This window comes from Macrotis lagotis, chromosome 2 (assembly GCF_037893015.1).
Source record: "Macrotis lagotis isolate mMagLag1 chromosome 2, bilby.v1.9.chrom.fasta, whole genome shotgun sequence".
Taxonomy (NCBI): Eukaryota; Metazoa; Chordata; class Mammalia; order Peramelemorphia; family Peramelidae; genus Macrotis; species Macrotis lagotis.
The window spans coordinates 807853-828329 of NC_133659.1; the positions used below are offsets into that span (position 1 = coordinate 807853).

At 40.2% G+C, this 20477-nt stretch overlaps 1 protein-coding gene across 10 annotated transcripts in view; it reads left to right on the forward strand.

The window, feature by feature from the left end:
* Positions 1-20477, forward strand: part of USP33 (ubiquitin specific peptidase 33) — a 76437-nt gene that overhangs the window by 31030 nt on the left and 24930 nt on the right. For 9 of the 10 annotated variants that reach the window (XM_074221122.1, XM_074221123.1, XM_074221125.1 and 6 more), the window contains 5 exons: positions 3105-3237; positions 9377-9430; positions 9851-9913; positions 11059-11214; positions 13074-13173. In XM_074221122.1, the coding sequence (XP_074077223.1) occupies positions 3105-3237; positions 9377-9430; positions 9851-9913; positions 11059-11214; positions 13074-13173 (506 nt within the window). The remainder of the gene's footprint in view (positions 1-3104; positions 3238-9376; positions 9431-9850; positions 9914-11058; positions 11215-13073; positions 13174-20477) is intronic. The other variant, XM_074221124.1, reaches the window with a different exon arrangement.

The window sequence follows — 20477 nt, forward strand, 5'->3', positions numbered from 1 at the left end:
GTAATATTGCTTTTTAGTGTATACATTGGTCTCCTGGTTCTACTCACTTCACTTTGCACCAGTAGATTTAAGTTTTTCCAGGTTTTTCTGAAACCCCTCAAACTTATAGAGTATTTCTTTTCTTTTCCAGGGCTGGTGCTCTGTCCACTGCGCCACCTAGCCGCCCCTTGCATTTCTCTAATTATTGGTGATCTAGAAGATTTTTAATATGACTGACTGTAGATAGCTTTCATGTCTTCATCTGCAAATGGCCTGTTCATATCCTTTGACCATTTATTGATAGGAGAATGACTCATGTTTTTCTAAATTTGACTTAGTTCTCTATATTATTGAGAAATGAAGTCTTTATCAAAGAAACTCCTTATAAAAATAACCCCCCCATTTCCTACTTTCCTTTTAGTCTTGGCTGCATTGATTTTGTTTGGTCAAACTGTTTTGAATTTAATGTAATTAAAATTTCCCATTTTGCATCCTGTAATGCACTCTTTTCACTTGTTTGGTTATAAACTTTTTCTCCTATCCATATAGGTTTTTTTGTAAGGCAGATGGGGTTAAGTGGCTTGCCCGAGGCCACACAGCTAGGTTATTATTGTCTGAGACCGGATTTGAACCCAGGTCCTCCTGACTCCAGGGCCAGTGCTTTATCCATTAGGCCACCTAGCCGCCCCCCCAACCTCTATGTTTAAATGAGATACCCATTTCAGGAGCATATCTTGGGATATGGTGTGAGATACTGATCTGAATATAATTTTTGCCAAAGTTCTTGTCCCCAAAGCTGGGGTCTCTGAGTTTAAAAGTTAGATTACTAAATCTATCTAGTCCAGGGCTGTTCAAGCTTACGTTATCTTAGGACTACATTAAAATAATTATTCAAGAGCTGCCCCCAGAATGAAAAAATACAGTGTACTAGTATAGTAGTTAATTTGTAGTCTTAACCTTAGTTAGGTTTAGTAAATACTACAAAAAGTCAGAGTACTTTTAACTTCTTAGAATGTGAGGGAACAAGCATCATCAACATGACAGACAAAAATGCAAAGCACAAAAGCAAAAACAAAATAATGTGACAATGCAGCAGTATAAACATAGATGCATACTGACTAGAACACATCCCACAGATCGATTGAAAATTCCTTGTGATATGTTCTGTCCGTTGTTCTGCTTAAAAACACCAAAGAGGGGGCAGCTAGGTGGTGCAGTGGATAGAGCATTGGCCCTGGAGTCAGGAGGACCTGAGTTCAAATTCGGCCTCAGACAGTAATTGTCTAGCTGTGTGACCTTGGGCGAATCACTTAATCCCCTTGCCTTAAATAAATAAAATTTTAAAAAGCACCAAAGAAAATTTAACATCGAGATTTTATTAGTAATGGATTTTAAAAATCAAATATACATTCCATACAAATTATTTTTTCACTTGTGAAAATTAAAACCTATAGGTGGGCCACATAAAATTGCACTACAAGCTACGTGGAATCTACAGGCAGTGTTTTGGACCACCCTAATCTAGTCCATTGATTTGCTACTCTGTTTCTTAGCCAATACTAGATTGTTCTGATAATCATAATATAGATTTAGATCTGCTATGACTATGCCATCTTTCTTCATGTTTGTTTTCATTAATCCCCTTGACTATGAACCTTTTGTTTTCCAAATGAATTTAGTTTTGATTTTTTCACAACTTTATAAAATAATTTTTTGGTGATCTGAGTGGTATGGCACTGAGTAGAATTGTCATTTTGTTGTAATAGTTCAACCTCCCTGTAGGTATTTAACATTTTCTTTATTTATGGGGTTTTTTTTTTTTGGTGAGGCATTCAGGCTTGAGTGACTTGCCCAGGATCACAGTGTCTAAGGCTGAATTTGGGTCTTTTTGATTCTGTGCACTGTGCCACCTAGTTCCTATCCCAGGAGCATTGAACATTTTTCCAATTGTTTATCTCTGACTTTATTTGAATTTTATCATTATGGTCATAGAGTTCTTGGGTTTGTCTTGGCATCTGCAGTTATTTTAGGTGGAATTTCTCTTTCTACCTGGCAATAAATGACTGTAAATGAAATGCTGAAGCTTCTTCTAAGATCAAAAATAGTTTAGTGGGGGTGGATTGGTGGCGCAGTGGATAAAGCACCGGCCGTGGAATCAGGAGTACTTGGGCTCAAATCCGGTCTCAGACGCTTAATAATCATCTAGCTGTGTGGCCTCGGGCAAGCCACTTAACTCCATTTGCCTTGCAAAAGCCTAAAAAAAGAAAATAGTTCAGTATCTAAAGTCTTTCAAAATCTGACTCGCTTCCCTTGCTCTATATACTTTCCCTTGACACAGCTTTGGGTATATCCATCTTAGCATTCTTCCCCTTTCTTTAACACAGACTATGTGGAAAGCACTCCCCCTCTTTATGTCTTTCTTTCAGAACTCCTTGCCTTTCAATTCAGCTCATGTGCCACTTCCTCCAAGAGACCTTCCCAGAGCTTCCAAAAGTGACCATGGATTTATCTCTCTTGTCTTGAGAGCATTATAGGCTGCTAAAGGGCAGTCACATTTTGACTTTTCATAATGCCTGACACATGTAGAGAAGCTTAATAAATATTCATTGGTGATGGGTTACTTGCCCTTATGTCAATCTTCTGGTGCAGTAGATAGAACACTGGCCTACAGGAGTTCAAATCCAGCCCCAGATATTTATTAGTTGTGTGGTCTTGGGCAAGTCACTTCACCTTGACTGCTGCCTTGCATTCTGAGCCATCTCCAGCCCTGATTCTTATCTGGCCACTGGACCCAGAGGGCTCTGGAGGAGAAAGTGAGGCTGGTGACTTAGCACACTACCCCTTATGCAAATCCAATTCATGTGCTTGTCATGGCATCACCTTCCTGATTTCATGGTCCTCTTCGAGAATGAAGGACAACCATGTCTTTTAAATTCAAATTGCTTGAACAGAGAGGATCACAGATAACAAAATGGAAAATTTTTTTGTTAAATGTAGTGTGAATTTCAATGAGTTTTCATTTGGTTTACTATCTGTGGTTTGTTTTATTATGCTATTGCATGCTATGATCATGAGATAGCTCCCTAATTTGTTTTGTGTGGGTTTTCTTTATTTCTTTCATATAGATATTATCTTGCCCTGAAAGTTCCAGGATTTAAAGAAATGCCAACCGTTAAAATGCCGGCACTCAGCAGTGACTGTCCACATTTGGAGTCAGTTGGTGAAATAACAAAAGAAAATTTGATACAAAAATCTCTTGTAAGTTATACATTTTTGTGACTTCAGAATTTGCCTTAAATCTGTTTGCTTCAAAACTTATTGCAAATGACCAAGTGTGTAGACAAAACTTGATGGTATACATGATGATTTAATTATTTTTCCCATTGATAGTCTTCTAAGACAGAACCATAGGTATATGACTCTGTGGTCAAACGCATCTTGGAAATGGCTTTTGAGTTTCAAGAAAAATCAAGCCTCAATATACTGATTTTAACAGGATGAAAATAAAGTCAGGTGATTTTTGTTAGAATTAGATATATATGCTTTTTATATCAAATGTCATTTTACTCATGGTGTGTGTGTGTGTAAATGAATCTGATTTTCTATCATTTTTACAAAGGCTAGGAAAGAGAAGAGGCCCTGCCCATATATGTGCAGGATCCTAACCCTCTTATGAACTGAGAGGTGATGCAGAATGGGGATGGAGGCTGCCTCTGTGAGGGCCTCTCTTAGAAAGATGCTACTCTGGAAGGATCACAGACCCAGAGTGTTCCAACAGCTCTGGAAGCCAGAGAGGTGGCCCAAGGTAGGGTGGATGAGGATGAGATAGATGGCCATTCTGTCCTCCTCCCAAAGGGTTATGGTAGGAGTCATGAGGAAGAGAAGGGGGAAGAGGAAAGGACAACTCAGATGTCTTCTGAGTGTATCCACTGCCAGCATACTTTGGGGCCACCTTGAAGGGGCTGCAGCTGCTCTTGGAGCCCAGGGGCCCTTGAGTTTAGCCAATAGCAGGAAGAAAACTGAGAATGGCATGGTGGAAACAATTGAGGTACCAATGAGGCATTGCTCTGATACCTGAACCTTCCAAACCACTTGGAGATGATGTATCGGGAAGAAAGCATGTTGACAACTCTAATTCATGATGTAACATTATAGGTAGTTCAGAGGCCACATTTTCCTCAGCTGTGATTCCCTCCCAGCATGATTGTAAGGATTGAATGAGATAAGAACTGAAAAGAGTTTAGCAATGCTGACATATGTTGATGCTTAATGAGTGCTGACAATTGTTTTTGTTGTTATTATTCCGTGAGGCTGCTATTTGTTGCACTGCAGGATACCAAAAGGTATATCATGTCTTAGTTACTCTAAGGAAGGACCCTAATGGTCCCTATTGCTAAACTCAGAAAATTTGGTGTTAAAGGGGACCTTAAACCTATCCCTGTGCTGATGTTGAAATGTGGCCAGTCACATGGTGGAATTAGAAGATGGTCCCCTTTTCATGGCATCAGATTCACCACAAAATGGACTGTGTATGTGATCAAGCATTGTCAACTTGTAAGTCTGAAAGGATTTTAGAAATGATTTAATCATCAGAGAATATATTTGTAGCAGGATTTACACCAATGAGGTATACCAGTGAGCTAGAAGCCCTGACCAGGAGGGACAACAGCAATAGTGAGAAAGATTGATTCTTAGAGAGCTTCATGATCACACTGTACATTCAGCAGGTGCTTGTTCAAGCCCAGAGGACACACCTGCTGCTGGTCAAAGTAATACAGTGGTTATTTGATTTTGTTAGAGGGTGAGATCATCCAGAAAGTGAGAGCATAGGAATGTTGTAATGCCAAGTTCAAGGCACAGTCTGCTTGTTGGTCCTTATCTCTGGGAAACTGGCTATCTTCTAATATTTTGACACGCCTCCCTTTTGGCCAAAGGGAGGAGATCAGAAAAGGACCCCTACCCTCTGGCCAGTAAAAGAGTGTGGCAGGTATTAGCCAAAATGCCACAAGAGACCAATTGATTAGGACAAGATGTTGCCCAGGAGATTGGTTCCTTGAGAGGAGACCTATTGAGGAAAGTTTTAACCATTGTTAGCTTGCAGACAAAAAAGGGGGCAAGAATGTAGAGGGAAAAATGCCAACACATGTTTGAATCAGGGTTTTGGTGTCTGAGCACATAACAAATGGAAGAAGAGAAAAGAACTAGGACAGTAGAATTGACCCTCTTCTAGAATCTTGGAGTAGCTTTCTTGTCCTTAGTGCTTCTGGGTTCATGAAAACTTCAAGGCCTCCAGAAGGTTTTGCTGTTCACCCAGGAGTACACACTCCAAGTTTGGCAGCTATGGGAATCGTCAGAAGGACCTGGTAAGGGCCCTCAGAAACAATGATTGATTGGTCCCTACAGGAGGAATTTTCAGATAAGAAAACTCCTTGTTTCAGTCTTTGGATAGGACTAATTTTAAACAATGTAATAATTTATTCTCATTGCATATTAAATTAAGTCAGGTACAGATCAAAACACTTTGAGGGCTTATAATGGACTTGTTCTGAGAAGGGAAATTTCCATGTCACCAAAGTAACCAAGATAACATAAACATAAATATCTTGACACAAAAGACCAGAGCAATGCAATGGTTATGACCAGTATTAACAGTTAGTGTCCTTGTATTCTAGGAATCCATTCTCACTGTCCATTTAACCAGCACATTTTGGGTACCAAATGTCTCATAGTTATCTGGATCCTATATATCTTTTTTTGGACAATGGGCTTTATTCTCAGGACAGCTCTAAAGAGGACTTTGCTTCTCTGATTTCAAATCTAGAGGTTCCTAGATGATTCTGATTTAATATAATGCAGTCACTTAAATTTAGTCCTTCATTCTTGAAACTTCAGAGAATTTCAGTTTATATACCATTTGCTGTTTCTATCCTTATCTAAATCCTATACCTGATATACCTAATAATTTATGAGGTTCTAATTAGAAAATGAACTCTTTTGCCATTTAAATGAATTCTTTTGCCATTTCAAGTTATCAGATACTTTAAAATAATTATACTTTCTTTACCATTATCAATATAATTATGTGTAAAGTCCTTAATCCAATTTTAAGAATTTATTACTGAAACATATTCAAAGCCTTAATTTCTATGATATATATGGAAACCAAACATTTACATATGTATATAGTTCTTAGAGAAAATAGTGTAATCCTGTTGCTTTCTCAAAATTTTCTGTTCTGTTTATCTAGAAAACTTTCACATTTCATCTTTGTCTTATTACCTTATCTAATCATTTTCCCCTTGAGGATATCACCCCTATATTAATGATTTGATCATAAATACAGATTAAAATTGTAAGGTGTTCATACTTGCATCCTGTGATAGTAACTCAGGGATATTTCAGTATCAATATATTATTTAATAGATTTAGTATTATACTTACAAAACTTATTGGTTCTAGAAATTTGCTTATAAAAGGAAAAAAGAGGGCCATAGTTATAATGATGTCAAGTATCAGAACAGGAGAAAAAAATTTAGTACTGTTTGATTATTGGCATGAGTCATATCTGAAAGCCAATCATGTAGTCGCGGATGTTATAGAGGTTAGAGAGGAAATAGTACAATGGAGAAATAATCGGGAGGGGCCTATTTAGACTGTGTCAAGGTCGTCCCCCAAGCTTTTCCCAGTCTCAGACATCCATCTTTAGTAGTTCCTGTAATCAAAACTCAAATGATAGTTAATTACAGTCTTAGGAATTTTTTCCCTTAAACAGCAAAATTTCACTAACCACAACTAAGGGATTTGACTATTTTTCCTGATGTTTCCATAACAGTTAACTTTTTAGTTACTCTTTACTGATAAATTAAAATTACCCCTTTTCAGAGGTTCCAGGCATACAGCGTATATATGATAGTTATTAATATTATTATTAACTATCAGATAGTTATTAATTATTAATACATTGAAGCTACATCCTTAAACCACCCTATAGATTTTCATAATAGCTTAGAATTTCAAATAAAAATTTGCTATTATAGATTATCTGATTTATTAAAAAAAACCTCATTAAACAGTTAACAGTTTTCAGATATCTATTTTTTATCACATTCTTTTAAAAGTCCAATTCATGTGTAACAGTATCCAAATTAAAAAGCTGTTTTTTTAGCAGTATTTATGTGACAGTGGTCTCAAATTTTTATTTAGAAATATAGTAATTGGGTTGGCTAGGTGATGCAGTGGATAGAGCACTGGCCCTGGAGTCAGGAGTATCTGAGTTCAAATCTGTTCTCAAACACTTAATAATTACATAGCTGTGCAGCCTTGGACACGCCACTTAAACCCATTTGCCTTGCAAAAAAAAAGATAAAACACCTAAAAAAAAGAAATATAGTAATAAATATACATATATTTGAAACTTGAAGCAAAACTTTAGATGATGATAATTGCATTTCCAAATTATTCCATATAAAAAATCATTGATCTTAATACATTTGGCATTTTAAAACCACTTTAGAGTTATCAGTTATAGAACAGGTACATTCAATTAAAGAAAGAATAATAATGTAGTGCTTAGCATATACCAGTTACTGTGTTGAGCACTTTACTGTCATTATAACACTTTGATCCTTGTGACAACCTTGAGAAGTGCATATCATTATTATTTTCCTTCTTAACAGATCAGGAAACTGGAACAAACAGAGATAATATAACTTGCTATGATTACATAGCTAATAAATTTCTGCAACCAGAACATAATTCAAGTTTCCCTACATTTTGCCAGCATATTAATTATTAATTAATAGGTTACTATAAAGAGTAAACCATTTACTTTTTTCTTTAATTCACTTTGGGATTACTTTCAAATTAGCTGCTTTCTTCATTGACCTAGAACAATGAAGTCATTAATCTTGCCATTTACTTTAAAAACTTTTATTAAAATCTAATCCTTATTTTTCCTTAAAGCAAATTCTACTGAGTGGTACCCCAAACTTGATATTTCAGTAGGGAGTTTACCTGAAGGTCCCCTGCAAACTTAAAATGATTAATCTTCAGACTCTTTAATTTGCTGAAATGTTTTCAGTAGTTCCACAAACTTATTAATGACTTTATTGTTGTAATTTCAACATAGCCAAAACTGAAAAAAGTATCTTACAAATTTTTCTTTTTCTCTTTTCTTATAACTTAATCTCCCACAGATTGATTCTTGCTTGCTGGGACAATTGTTTCAAGTATGAAAGTTCATTAATCTTTTCCAGAGTTCTAAACTCTCTGGCTATAGCCCTTAGAAGTATTTCTGACTGGCTGCATATTAAATCTTTTAAGGTAACAGAGTCTAGTTCAAAACACAAACATGACACAGACTCTTTACGTTTTAGAAAGACAGATACAGACACAACATTAAGATAGATACAGACCCAGATAGCATTAACAAAACATGCTGTCACAATTCATACTGAGTCACACAGTTACTGAGGAGTGCTGTTCCAGTTTTACAGAGGGACCAGAGGCCTACAGTTAAATTTTACAGAGGTGTACAGTATTAAAAAAAAACAACATAGCAGATCAGCCAGTTAACAGAGGGGTGCAGTGTACAAAAGAATATCCTTACCAGAGTGAGCCAAGATAAACAGATCACCAGAGGAGCCCTGGTATTTTTCTCAAAAAGAATGATGAAGCAGGATTGGAGGATTGGAGCAAGGGTCAGAAGGTTAGAAGGACTCATCAGATTGGGAGGGAGTTGAACTCTGGAGAAATAAATCTCTAGTGGCACTCAGTCCATTCCTACTGGTACTGGAGAGTCCAGTGGCCCAGTTCTTAAGTGTCAGCTGGACTGAACTGGCCTCTAACCTGTATGTGACGAGGGCTGAACAGAGCAGGTGAATCAGGAATCCAACATAAATTAATTTCAAAGTGAGGGAAAAGACTTGCAAGCAAGGTGGCAGATTAGATATGTAGTCTGTGCCCTGCCTCTAGCAAAGGGGCACTCAGTACTTATACAAATAGCAATGCAGTGAGCTATAACCCTGACAATTATGGGTAACAGCATCAATGAGACAAGTTTGATTCATATCAGGATGGATTTCATAATCAGAACATAGATTTATCAGGTACTTGTCCAAAGGCAGAGAACACCTGCTGCTGTTCGAAACAATTCAGTGATTAGATGAAGCACTTCTGGGGTTTAATCCAGATTGTGAGCATAAAGGTTTCAGGGCAAAACCTGCATGCTGGACCTTAGCCCTGTGAAACAGGATCAAGGAAGCTGCTCAGGTTGTGTGACTTTCACTGGAATTGCCTACCATCTTCTCCCATTGTTTCACTAAGATTTAATTTGAACATCTTAGAACCATGTATGACTGTGAAATATTTCCTACAAAGGCTGTCTCTCTCTTCACAGGGTACTTGTCAGGACTGTAATGTCAGAGGACCAAATTTATGGGCCTGCTTAGAGGTATGTGGGGGATATGGTCTGTTCAGGTTTTTATATGCTAATCCAAAACATTTTGGACAAAATTTTATAGAGATGATTAGCTCAGAAAAGTTAATCTGTAAAGACAACTGTATTTAAAAGCCCACAATAAAATATATAGTAATTTAAATATTTATTTTATACATATGTACGTATGTATAAAAATAGTTTTGAATGAATGTGTGGTAGACTACTTTTGTGGCTCTTGTTCATTTATCCTAATAGAAAAACACTCATCAACTCTGTTGACTTGAAGCCTGAACACTTTCTAGCTCAGTCTCAATCTCAATCTTAATCTTTCTCATCTCAAGGAACACATTTCAATTTAGAGCTAGAGGGACCCAGTAGGGGGATAGTTTCACTTTTTTAGTGGGCTATAAATCTCTTTCTGTTTCTCTGCAGAACCGATGTGCATATGTTGGCTGTGGTGAATCCTATGTAGATCATAGTACTATTCACTCTCAGGTATGTGCATCCCCCATTTACAAATGAATATTTATTATAACAGTGTGGGCAAGAATGTGAAAGCCACTGTTATCATCCTTGAATCCCAGGATGCTTGAGTGATGGTTGACTACAGGTTTATCATCCCATTAATGCTGGAATCAGATGCATTATGAGAGAAAGGTGGTTTCTGAGGGGAAGTTGACTCCTTTGAGGTTTCTTCGTGGAATGGGCATCCCACCTGTCTGCCACACCCTGACAAATAGGGAGATGCCCTTGGATGGGAAACTAGCCACAGTCTGGGCAATTCTGTTTGTCTTCCTTGGCCTTCATTACTCCTGGTCATGCCTTCTGGAGGCAGGAAGAACAAAACCAGGCTGGTATGTATGGAGCCTGCAGGACCCCAGGTCCAGTCTTCAGGGTCAGCTGCTAAGCATTGGGATATGGGTTAGACCCTGTTTTCCTGATTCCAAGGCCCACTCTCTTCCCCTTCCTCCCTGTCTTGTGCAGGAGGGCTACTCTCCACATAAGGAATGGCATCCATGTGTATGTATACATCTTTTTGCACACATGTGGGCAGGGCTGAGCTGTGCTGAGGTCTCAAGGCCCAGCAGAGACAGTTCTTTCTGGTCCTAGTGGATCAATTCCTAAGCTTAGCATCACCATGACCCAAGTAGCATTGTGGGATTCTGGGAAGGCCATTTAGTTTTTCTTTAAGCATGGAATTTATGATTCTCCATGCTGGTTGTTGGAAGATCTAGGGAGATGTAAACATGTCTATACTACACAGCAGCCCCTACTTGCCCTCCTCCTTTTTGCCTTGATCTCCCTCCATCTGCTGAAGTTTTCCCTGGTAACCCTGCCACAACTGTGAGTGTCTCCATTGGAAGGAGGCACCAGTCCAAGCTGGCTGGGGTGGGGGAGAGGAGGAGGATATGCCCTGAGTAATTGCTGGACTGGTCTGTGATTCTTTCTACCCACCCTGAGCCTTGTATGCCAGGGTCACAGTATTCTACCAGTGACTTGTCCAAAAGTTTGGTCCGTGATGCAAGTTCTTGTCTTTGTGAGCTGAAAAGGGGCTTCCGTCAGTGTTCCCAGAGTCTTTGTGGAGTCCATAGACAGGGAGCATTCCTAATTGGTTTGTTTTTTGTCCCTGAATTTTTCAGGAGACTAAGCACTATCTCACCGTGAACCTCACTACTCTACGGGTTTGGTGTTATGCCTGCACCAAAGAGGTCTTTCTGGAGAGGAAGTTTGGGGCTCCTGCTTCCCTGCCACAGGCCACGAGGCTGCCACCCACAGCCCCAGAAAATAGCATCCAGGTGGGCCTTTTCAGAGTCTTATCGTGGAGGTAGGCCTTGCAGGTGTTAGAGAGGAAACATAGAAGGTTGAGGCAGTATGATGATCGGGGCTACAGATGGCCACCTGCATCCTTGTCGTATAGGGATAATGACCTGCCTCGGCCCAAGAAGCCTCAGGACAGAATAGTAGAGGTAGAGGTCGCACCTCTGTATGGTGGAGAGGTTGGTCCACCTTGGAATTCTAAGGACATCTAGCCCAGCCTTTCTTCACTTCACTTCATGTGTCAATGAAACAGTGTGAGACAGGTCAAGAGGGGTCTAAGGGAGCAGGGAAGGCAATCTGCAAATAATCAAGAGGGGAAAGTGTGCCAGGCATTCTGGGATCCTGAGGCAACTTTTTGGACACACAGCTGGGAAGGAGCAGAGACTGGATTTGAACTTGGGTCTTCCTGTTCAAATCCAGCACTGTGAGCACAGTGGACACCCCCTTTGCCTTCTTGTGGTTAGTTTCAGAGATCATGTCCATCTCCTGAGGCTGCACAAGTTCAAAGTGTCTTTGTATTTTTCCTACAGAAATAACTAGCACGTACTTCTAAAGCAAGGTTATCATTAAGACCCAAACATTTTTAATTAGAGGCCTTGCTATGGTTTTTGTGGTAGAGGGGAGTAGAGGGAACTGAGACCCAGGGCTTCAAGGCCTGGAGAGTTTCTGCTTGCCCTGTTTTCTCAGAATTATGTGACAGTCAGACAGGCAGGAGTCACTTTTCCTGGGAATTTTATGAAGATACCATTAATTCACTCTTGGGGTACACAGCCATAATGAGGCACCATGTTCTTGCAAACAATAAGACCTCCCAAAATGTTTTTTCATTGGTTCTCTTCACTCTGGACACAGAGTCATAAGACCTAAATTTTTCTCCCAGCCCTTCCTTTTGGTCCTGGATGATAAGGGAGAGGTTGATCAGACAGGGATTTTGTCTGTTGTGATATCTTGGCTTGGGGCTCTTGTCTGAAATGCCCCTGTCTCTGACAGCCAGTGACATGTTCCCTTACTCTCCTTCAGGAGGAGTCCTGTTTGGACCTCTCAGTTGCTCTGTTGTTTCCAGGGGTCCATGTGAGAGAGTCTGGAGAGCCCTGAGCAGTGGTCATTCTCTAAATATTAGGAGACTTTTTGGAGTGACCTCATGGGGCCTCAGGTAGAGAACCACGGATGAGGGTGTGGCTGGCCCAGGGTACCACATGGAATGAGACTGCTGGGAGGCTGGATTAGAACTCGGGCCTTCCCTGACTGGTATCACCAGACCCTGAAATCTTGCTTTTTTGTGTCCAGGACCTAGCCTTAGGCTGTGAGCTCCCTCCTGGAAAGTGCCCAACACTTGCTTGTTGGTGCAACCAGACAGGAGACTGAGCATGGCAGATATGCCTGCTGCTCAGACACCTCAGTTCAGGAACTTTTAGTCAGCACTTTTGACTTGGATAAAGAGCAAGGCCTGGCCATGTTTGTGGGGTCTTACTACATTGAGGCTCAAGTCTTCCATCAGGTGGAGTCCCTCCCATGTGTCCTTTGCTAGATGAGGTTCTTTTCTCCCCTACCCCTAGGTGCTAAAGCATCCCTAAGGGACTTTGGCTCTGTCTTACATCTCTGTCTGTTCTCTGGTGGTGGCTAGAGCCAAGCCTGCATTGACCCTCTGTGACCTTGAGAACAGGTCCACTACTTATCTCCTTTGATCTCATCCTCATTGGGCTGAGGTTTCAGGAGCTTCTCCTGTACTGCCTTATTGTTGGGGTATCCTTGCAAGTCTTGGGGGTGTCATCCAGATGTGGCTGCCAACATCTGGTAAGCTCTAACACATGTGTCTAATTGGTTTTCTTGGAACTAGGACTTTAAAGTGCCGCACCCAACTCTCAAGACTCCTCTGGCTGCAGTCTTTGATGATTTGGACAGAGATGTGGAGGAGGAAGATGAGCTTAAGGCAAGAGGTAATTCATTGTTTCTCTCCAACCCTCCAACCCCTTACGGAATTCTTGCTATTTTAAAAGGGAAAAGAGCTGTCCACGGTTCTGTGGTGGGAAGGCCAAGCAGCTTCGTGTTCTTGGCAGAATGGAAGGACCTAGCTGGTGAAAAGCTGTACCCTTGGCTTCTCCAGCTTCTCTTGAATGCCCCTGGCACCAGATCAAAGTGTCATTTGGGAAATAGCTAACAAAACAAATGGAAATGCATTAATACCTACATGATGTTTTAGTATGTGGGTTAGTGGCCCTATTTCCTTTGACTTTGATCCTGCCGGCCCACAACATAAGTTTGCTTGTTCAGTTTACTAGCAGCAGGAGCTTTCTGCATAGACCCACTTGAACAAAAATGTCAATGCCTTCTTCCACCCCAGAACTGCACAAAGAACACCCTGAAAAACCCATAGGCAGCCTTGCCACTGGAGACTGTTGGAGTTGCAATCCCATCAAGTAGGGAAAGCATCAGTGACTGGCATGGTCTAGGTCAGGGTTGTCCAACTCTACTTTTACAAGTTTTTATTGAAATAATAGACAATATATTTTGATTTTCCATTTTAGTGAGAGCTCTGTGGTAGCTCAGCTTCATTTACTGAAGCAATTAACAAACCCACTGAGAGCCTCATAAAATGATACTGGGGGCTGCACACAACTGTGAGCCTCATTTTGGACAGCCCTGGTCTAGATGATCTCAGATACTGACCCCTAAGGCTGTCTGCTGCTTCTGGGGAGGATTCTGAAGATTCTGAAGACCAGGATACCTGATCCTCTTCCCCATGGGAAGCAGGGAGACAGAGCCTAAAACTGGACATGAGGAAAACTAAATGATGCTAAGCAATCTGTAAAATCATTGTGGTTCCTAAGAGGTTCCCACTGACTCCAGGATATCTGCTAACAGAAATTCAGAGGAAAATAGAGGTTTTCCTTGAGAACTCCATGAATACTGAGAAAAATGAAGCAAAGGATTAAAAATGAAATAAAAGCTCTTGAGAAAAGGATTGAAAGAGAAAGGTGAATTTTTTCCAAGGATGAGTTTTCTGAATAAATGCTAGACTATATCATATAGAAATCAGTGACTTCATGAGACAGCACTAACAAAACCAAAAGATGGACAGAATTGAAGAAAATCTAAGCTAATTTAAAAAAAAAAACACATAACTAACTTGTAAAACATTCCCAAAAGAGATTATTTAAGAATCATTGGACCCCTTGAAAACCATGGTAAGATTAAAAAGTCCAAAGACCCTATTTTAGGAAATAAGCAAATACTTTAGATATTTAGAACCAGAGGACAAAATAAAAATAGAAAGAATTCACTGATCACTTCCTGAGATGAACCGCTAAAGAAAAAGTTCCAGAAATGTCACAACCAAAATCCTAAGCTACTATGTCAAAGAATAATTACTACAAACATTCAGAAAGAAGTTTGAACACAAAGTAGCTGCAGTCAGACTCACACAAGACTAGACAGCTTATATAGTAAATGAGATGAGATCTTGGAATACAGTTTCCAAAAAAGATGGGTTTACAACTTAAGCATAATTCATTCTGCCAACCATGGGGAAATGGACTTTTAATGGAATAGAGGATTTTTGATGAGAAGGGATTTAAATATGCAAATACAAGGAACAAAAGAAACCTGAAAAGATAAATTTATTTGAACGATCAGAAAGGATTGTTGGATGTTGAAGTGCTAGCTTTCTAATGAAGGAAACACCTGTCCTTCAAGAACCTTAGTCTTCTGAGGATATAAAAACAATTGAGAAGGGTAGTAGAGCCAAGATGGCGGCATGAAGTCACCATTTCCCAGAATCTCCTTACCTAAAACAAAAGTTGTCAAATTATGACTCTAGCCAAAATTTAGAGGGGCAAAACCCACAGAAAGACTATGTGATACAATTTCCCACTCCAACATAACTTAGAAGTTCCATGGGAGAGGTGTGTTTCACCGGGACTGGGGGTTGGAAAAAAAGCCACAGCTGTAGTACAGCACAACACAGCACAGCCCAGGGATCACCAGAAACAGCTTGAAGGGGTAGTGAGAGAACTGTGATGCACCTGAATGAGTGTTGAGTGAGGAGCACTAGCCTCAGAGCAGCCCTGAAGTGAGAACCTGCAGTGGAAATCAGGAAAATCAGCCTTCACCTCCAGAGCACAGCCCACAGACGGTAAAGGTGTCAGGGGAGACTGCAGAAATCTCTCTGCTCTCCCTAGGGCAGGACTCTGCTGTTCGCTCACACTCAGATCCAGATTGTAGTTTGGGTTTCCATACTAAGATAGCAGAGCAGGGACCCTCCTCGCAGCTCCAGGGCAGAGGAGAGCACCTGTGGTCATCTGTATATCAAGGCACAGGCAAGAGAGCATGAGACCTTGGAGGAATAAAGGTCCCAGTACAGTGTCCCCCCCAAAAAACCCCAAAGCCTTGGAAGTGTTATAAATTAGTCTTAGGCTAAGGAAATGAGCAAATAACAGAAAAAGAAGAATCAGATCATTGAAAATTACTTTGGGCCCATGGAAGATCAAAACATACTCAGATGATGACAAAAATTAGAACTTCTGTATCCAAAACTTCCAAGAGAAATAGAAAATGGACTCAGGCTATGGATGAGCTCAAAAAAAGTTTTGAAAAGCAATTAAGGGAGGTGGCAGAGAAGTGAAAGCAATGCAGATAAATCATGAAAACCAAATCAATAGCTTGGTGAAAGAAATACAAAAAAATACTGAAGAAAATAATATGTTTAGACCAGTTTAGACCAAATAGAAAAAAGCAAAACAAAAGGCAAATGAGGAGAAGAATGCCTTAAAAAGCAGAATTGGCCAGCAGGAAAAGGAGACTAAAAAAAACTCTGAAGAAAATAACTCCATCAAATGCAGAATGGAAATAAAGGAAGCTGATGACTTTGCAAGAAATGAGGAAGAAATAAAACTCTTCCAAAAAAAAAGGCCAAAAATTAGAAGAAAATGTGAAATATCTAAATGGAAAAGCAACTGACCTTGAAAACAGATCCAGAAGAAATAATTTAAAAATTATTTGGCTACCTGAAAGTCATGACCAGGAAAAGAGCCTAGACTTCATTTTTCAAGAAATAATACAGCAAAATTGCCCTGAGATCCTAGAAGCAAAGGGTAAAATAGAAATCGAGAGAATTCATTGGTCAATTCATCTTCCAGGAATATTATAGCCAAATTCCAAAACTCCCAAGTCAAAAGAGAAAATATTAAAAGCTGCCAGAAACAAACGCTCCATAGTCAGGATTACACAGGATCTGGCAGCAACTACATTACGGGCTTGTAGGAATTGGAATATGATTTTCTGGAAGGCAAAAAGATCTTTGTTTACTACTGAGAATCAACTACCCAGCAAAACTGAACATCCTCTTTCAGGGGAAAAGATGGACTTTGAGTGAAACAGGGAACTTTCAGACTTTCCTATTGAAACAACCAGAGCTGAACAGAAAGTTTAATCTTCAAGTACAGGACTCTGGTGAACCATAAATGGGGTGGATGAGAAGGACTAACTATGAGGAACTTAATGATATTGAACTGTTTGTATTCCTGCATGGGAAGAAGATACTGATAACTCATATGAACTTTCTCATTTATGAGAGCTATTAGAAGGAGCATATATAGACAAGATACAGGAAGGAGTGGAATATAATGGTATAATATAGTAAAAATATGGAGTCAGTGGGTGATAAAGGAAAGTACTACTGGGAGGAAGAGAAAGAAGAAGAAGGAGCTAAGATATTTCACATAAAAGTCAAGAGAAAGCTTTTTTTTTAAATTTTTATTTTTTGCAAGGCAATGGAGTTAAGTGACTTGCCAGGGCCACACAGCTAGGTAATTATTAAGTGTCTGAGACCAGATTTGAACTCAGGTCCTCCTGACTCCAGGGCTGGTGCTCTATCCACTGTGCTACCTAGCTGCCCCACAAAAGCTTTTTGTTCAATGCAGTGGAATGGGGGAAGGCAAGGGGGAATGAGTAAGCCTTCATTCTCATCAGAAATGGCTCAGAGAGGAAACAACATACACATTTAATAGGGTATAGAAATATATCTTACCATAGAGAAAAATGAGAAGAAAGAGATGGGATAAGTGGGAATGGGGGGGGGGGTGGAAAGGGGGTAATAGGTGATAGAAGAGAGGGAAGATTGTAGGAGAGGGTACTCAGATACAACACACTTTTGGACAAGACCAGGATGAAAGGAGAGAGAGAACAGAAAAATGAGAATTGGGAGAAATAGGGAAAGAGGGAAATACAGCTAGTAATAGCAACTGTGGGAAAAATATTGAAGCAACTTCTCTGGTGAACTTATGATAAAGAAGACAAAGCCATTGGAATCTGAACACAGTCTGAAGTACATTTTTTTTCTCTCTCATTATTCTTGAGGTTTCTCGTCTTCTTGGGGGGGGTTATGTTTACACTTATAACAAAATTATTGTAATAATATAAAATAAATAAACCAAAAACAATTGAGGACCTAGGACTGAATTGGTTCTGTTCTGAGGGTTTGAATAGGGAGAAAAGGAATGACAAAAGGAAACAGTAATGGCAGAGTTCCCAAACATGTAGGAAGGGATAGGGTGAGTGGCACCTGGTTAACTCCACTCTGATCCAAAACAGGTAACCCCCCTCTTAAGAAGCAAAATTTAAACCCACGTGAGCAAAGGAAGCATATTTTATGGTCTTCACAAGAAGTGGGTGGGGAAACTGTAGAGTTCTCCACACCTGAACAGAAGCTAGAGCAAATTTATGTACTGATAGTTCAACCCTGTTTCACCTGTCAGAGCCTGGATCGGTCCAGGCTCCGTTAGATTACAACTCTTTCTACCCTTCCCTTACATGTCCCCTGCCTTGATATGTTCCTCCCTGGTCATGTCTACACATATGCCGCATGTTATTATAATGAACCTTAAGCTCTTCCTTGGGTGGAGAAGTTGACATGTATTAAGTCAACTTAATGCATCCTAACTTGGGGCACCATGACTGGGCCATAAATTGGTGAGTTTCAACTGGGTCCTCAGGTTGTTAATCTTAGAGGACAGTCTTATCTATTTCTATAACATTCCTTCTGACTAACTCCTTAACTGTGGAAGCAAAATTTCTTCTAGTATGGGGCCCCATACCTTATACAGAAAAAGGAAGAATGAAGAAAGACATTTACCTCTTTAGTATAAAAATATATGAGACTTGATAGGGTTAATGGAGTGTGATAGAGAAGGGAGGACAAGAGGGAGGAAGGCAAAGCAATCTTCCCAACTTTGATGGTAGAGATTAAAGGGAAGAGACAAAAATGAGCCAGCTGTGGGCTTTGTGACGGTCTCTGCCTGATGGGACTGAAGACTTGTGCCACCAGAAATAACCGAGAGCATCCTGGGTCACATGATCTTATGTGGATGAAGGAGAGGAGCCTTGATGCAATATTGGCAACTCTGGAGAGACAAAGGACTCCTGAAGACAGAACTCCAGGCAAGGGATTGGCCCATTGTTTCCTTTGTCCTGACAGGGGATGAAGACACAGGACAAGACCCAACTTCTTTGTGGTATCATTTTTTTTCACTTAGAGTGTATTGTCACACAGGCTTCCTTCTGAAAGAGGAAAGAAGTGGGAGTGGAAGGAAACTTGTGGAGGCAGAAACCAGGTTTTAGAGACTGGCTGCTTTGTATTTGCTTCCTGTATCCCCATGTGCCTTAGATAGCTTTCCTGCTGCATTGTAGCAGTGTAGCCCTTTCTGAGTCAGCGATTTTGTGGCTCAGAACTGAAGAGAGATAAACTTTGGAGCCTCAGGCTTGTAAATGCCACCCCCTTAGTCTTCCTCATGGGTATGGTGCCTGAACCCCTTGGCTGACACCTTGGGATTCTCTCCTGTTTACAGCTTGACTGGCTTGACTGGTCTGGCCAGTCACGTGCTTGACTCTGAGTGGGCTCCTTTAATAAGGACTATTTCTGGTCATTTTCCATTTTGTGGGCTGTTGTGCTTGTTGGCCTAGTTTGAGTGGAACAACAGAGTGTTGTAACGACTAAATTGGGGAGCAGCTAGGGGGCATAGTGGATGGAGCACTGGCCCTGAAGTCAGGATGATCTGAGTTCAGATCTGACCTCAGACACTTAATACTTACCTAGCTGTATGACCTTGGGCAAGCCACATAACCCCCTTGCCTTGCCAAAAAAAAAAAGACTTCATTGGGCAGCCTTGGTTTTCTTTGGTCAGTTCTGCTCTTCTCTAATCTCCTGTTCTCTGCAGGACTTGTGGATGTTTTCATCAGCTTCCATACAACATTAATTGTTGTTTTCACATTAGTCTGAATTTAACTGTTTTCCACAAACACTGTTTGAGGATGCTGAATGGACTTGATGCACAATTGCAGATATGGCCCAGAAAGAGGATCCAGTAGACCCAGAGCTGCAGTTCTTTCTCTCCCCACTGTAGAATTGTTGCCCATGGGTTTTTTTCCTATGTCCCTTCTGTCTGGTTCTGTTCTCACATGCTTTCAGAATGTTACTCATCCTGGCTGACGGCTGGCTTAGGGGCCCCTGAGCAACATACTGCCCCCCCCACTCATCCTGACCAAGTGTTGGCTCAGGGGCCCCTCCCAACAGAGGGTCCTACTCAGACCCTCTTCTTGTTCTCTAGTGGGGGAGCCCCTCCATGCCAGGGTCTCACACAACCTTGGTATCATTTTCCATCATATGAATAGTTTATTTGTTTTCTAATTACATACAATAATAGTTTCCAGAAATCCTTTTTTTTTTGGCAAGGTTTTGAGTTTTACAATTTTTCTCCTTCCCTCTCCCCAATAAGAAGGTATCTGATATACTCTTTACATTTGTATCCATGATATGCACAGATCAAAATTGAATATGTTGTGAGAAAAGAAACAGATGCAAAAGGAAGAAAGAGAACACTAGAAATAGCAAAATTACACAATAAATGAGACCACTTTTAAAATTTGAAGAGAATAAGCTTTGGTCTTCATTTAAATGTCACAGCTCCTTCTTTGGATACAGATGGTATTCTCCATCACAGATCCCCTAAAATTGTCCCTGATTATTGCCCTGATGGGGTGAGCAAATCCATCAAAGTTGATCATCATCCCATGTTGTTGTTAGTACAGTGTTCCATCTAGTTCTGCTCATTTCACTACACATCAATTCATGCAAGTCTTTCCAGGATTCTCTGAAATCCCATCCCTCATGATTTCTTATAGAGCAATAGTATTCCATCACATAGACCACAATTTGTTCAGCCATTCCCCTCAATTTCTAATTCTTTGC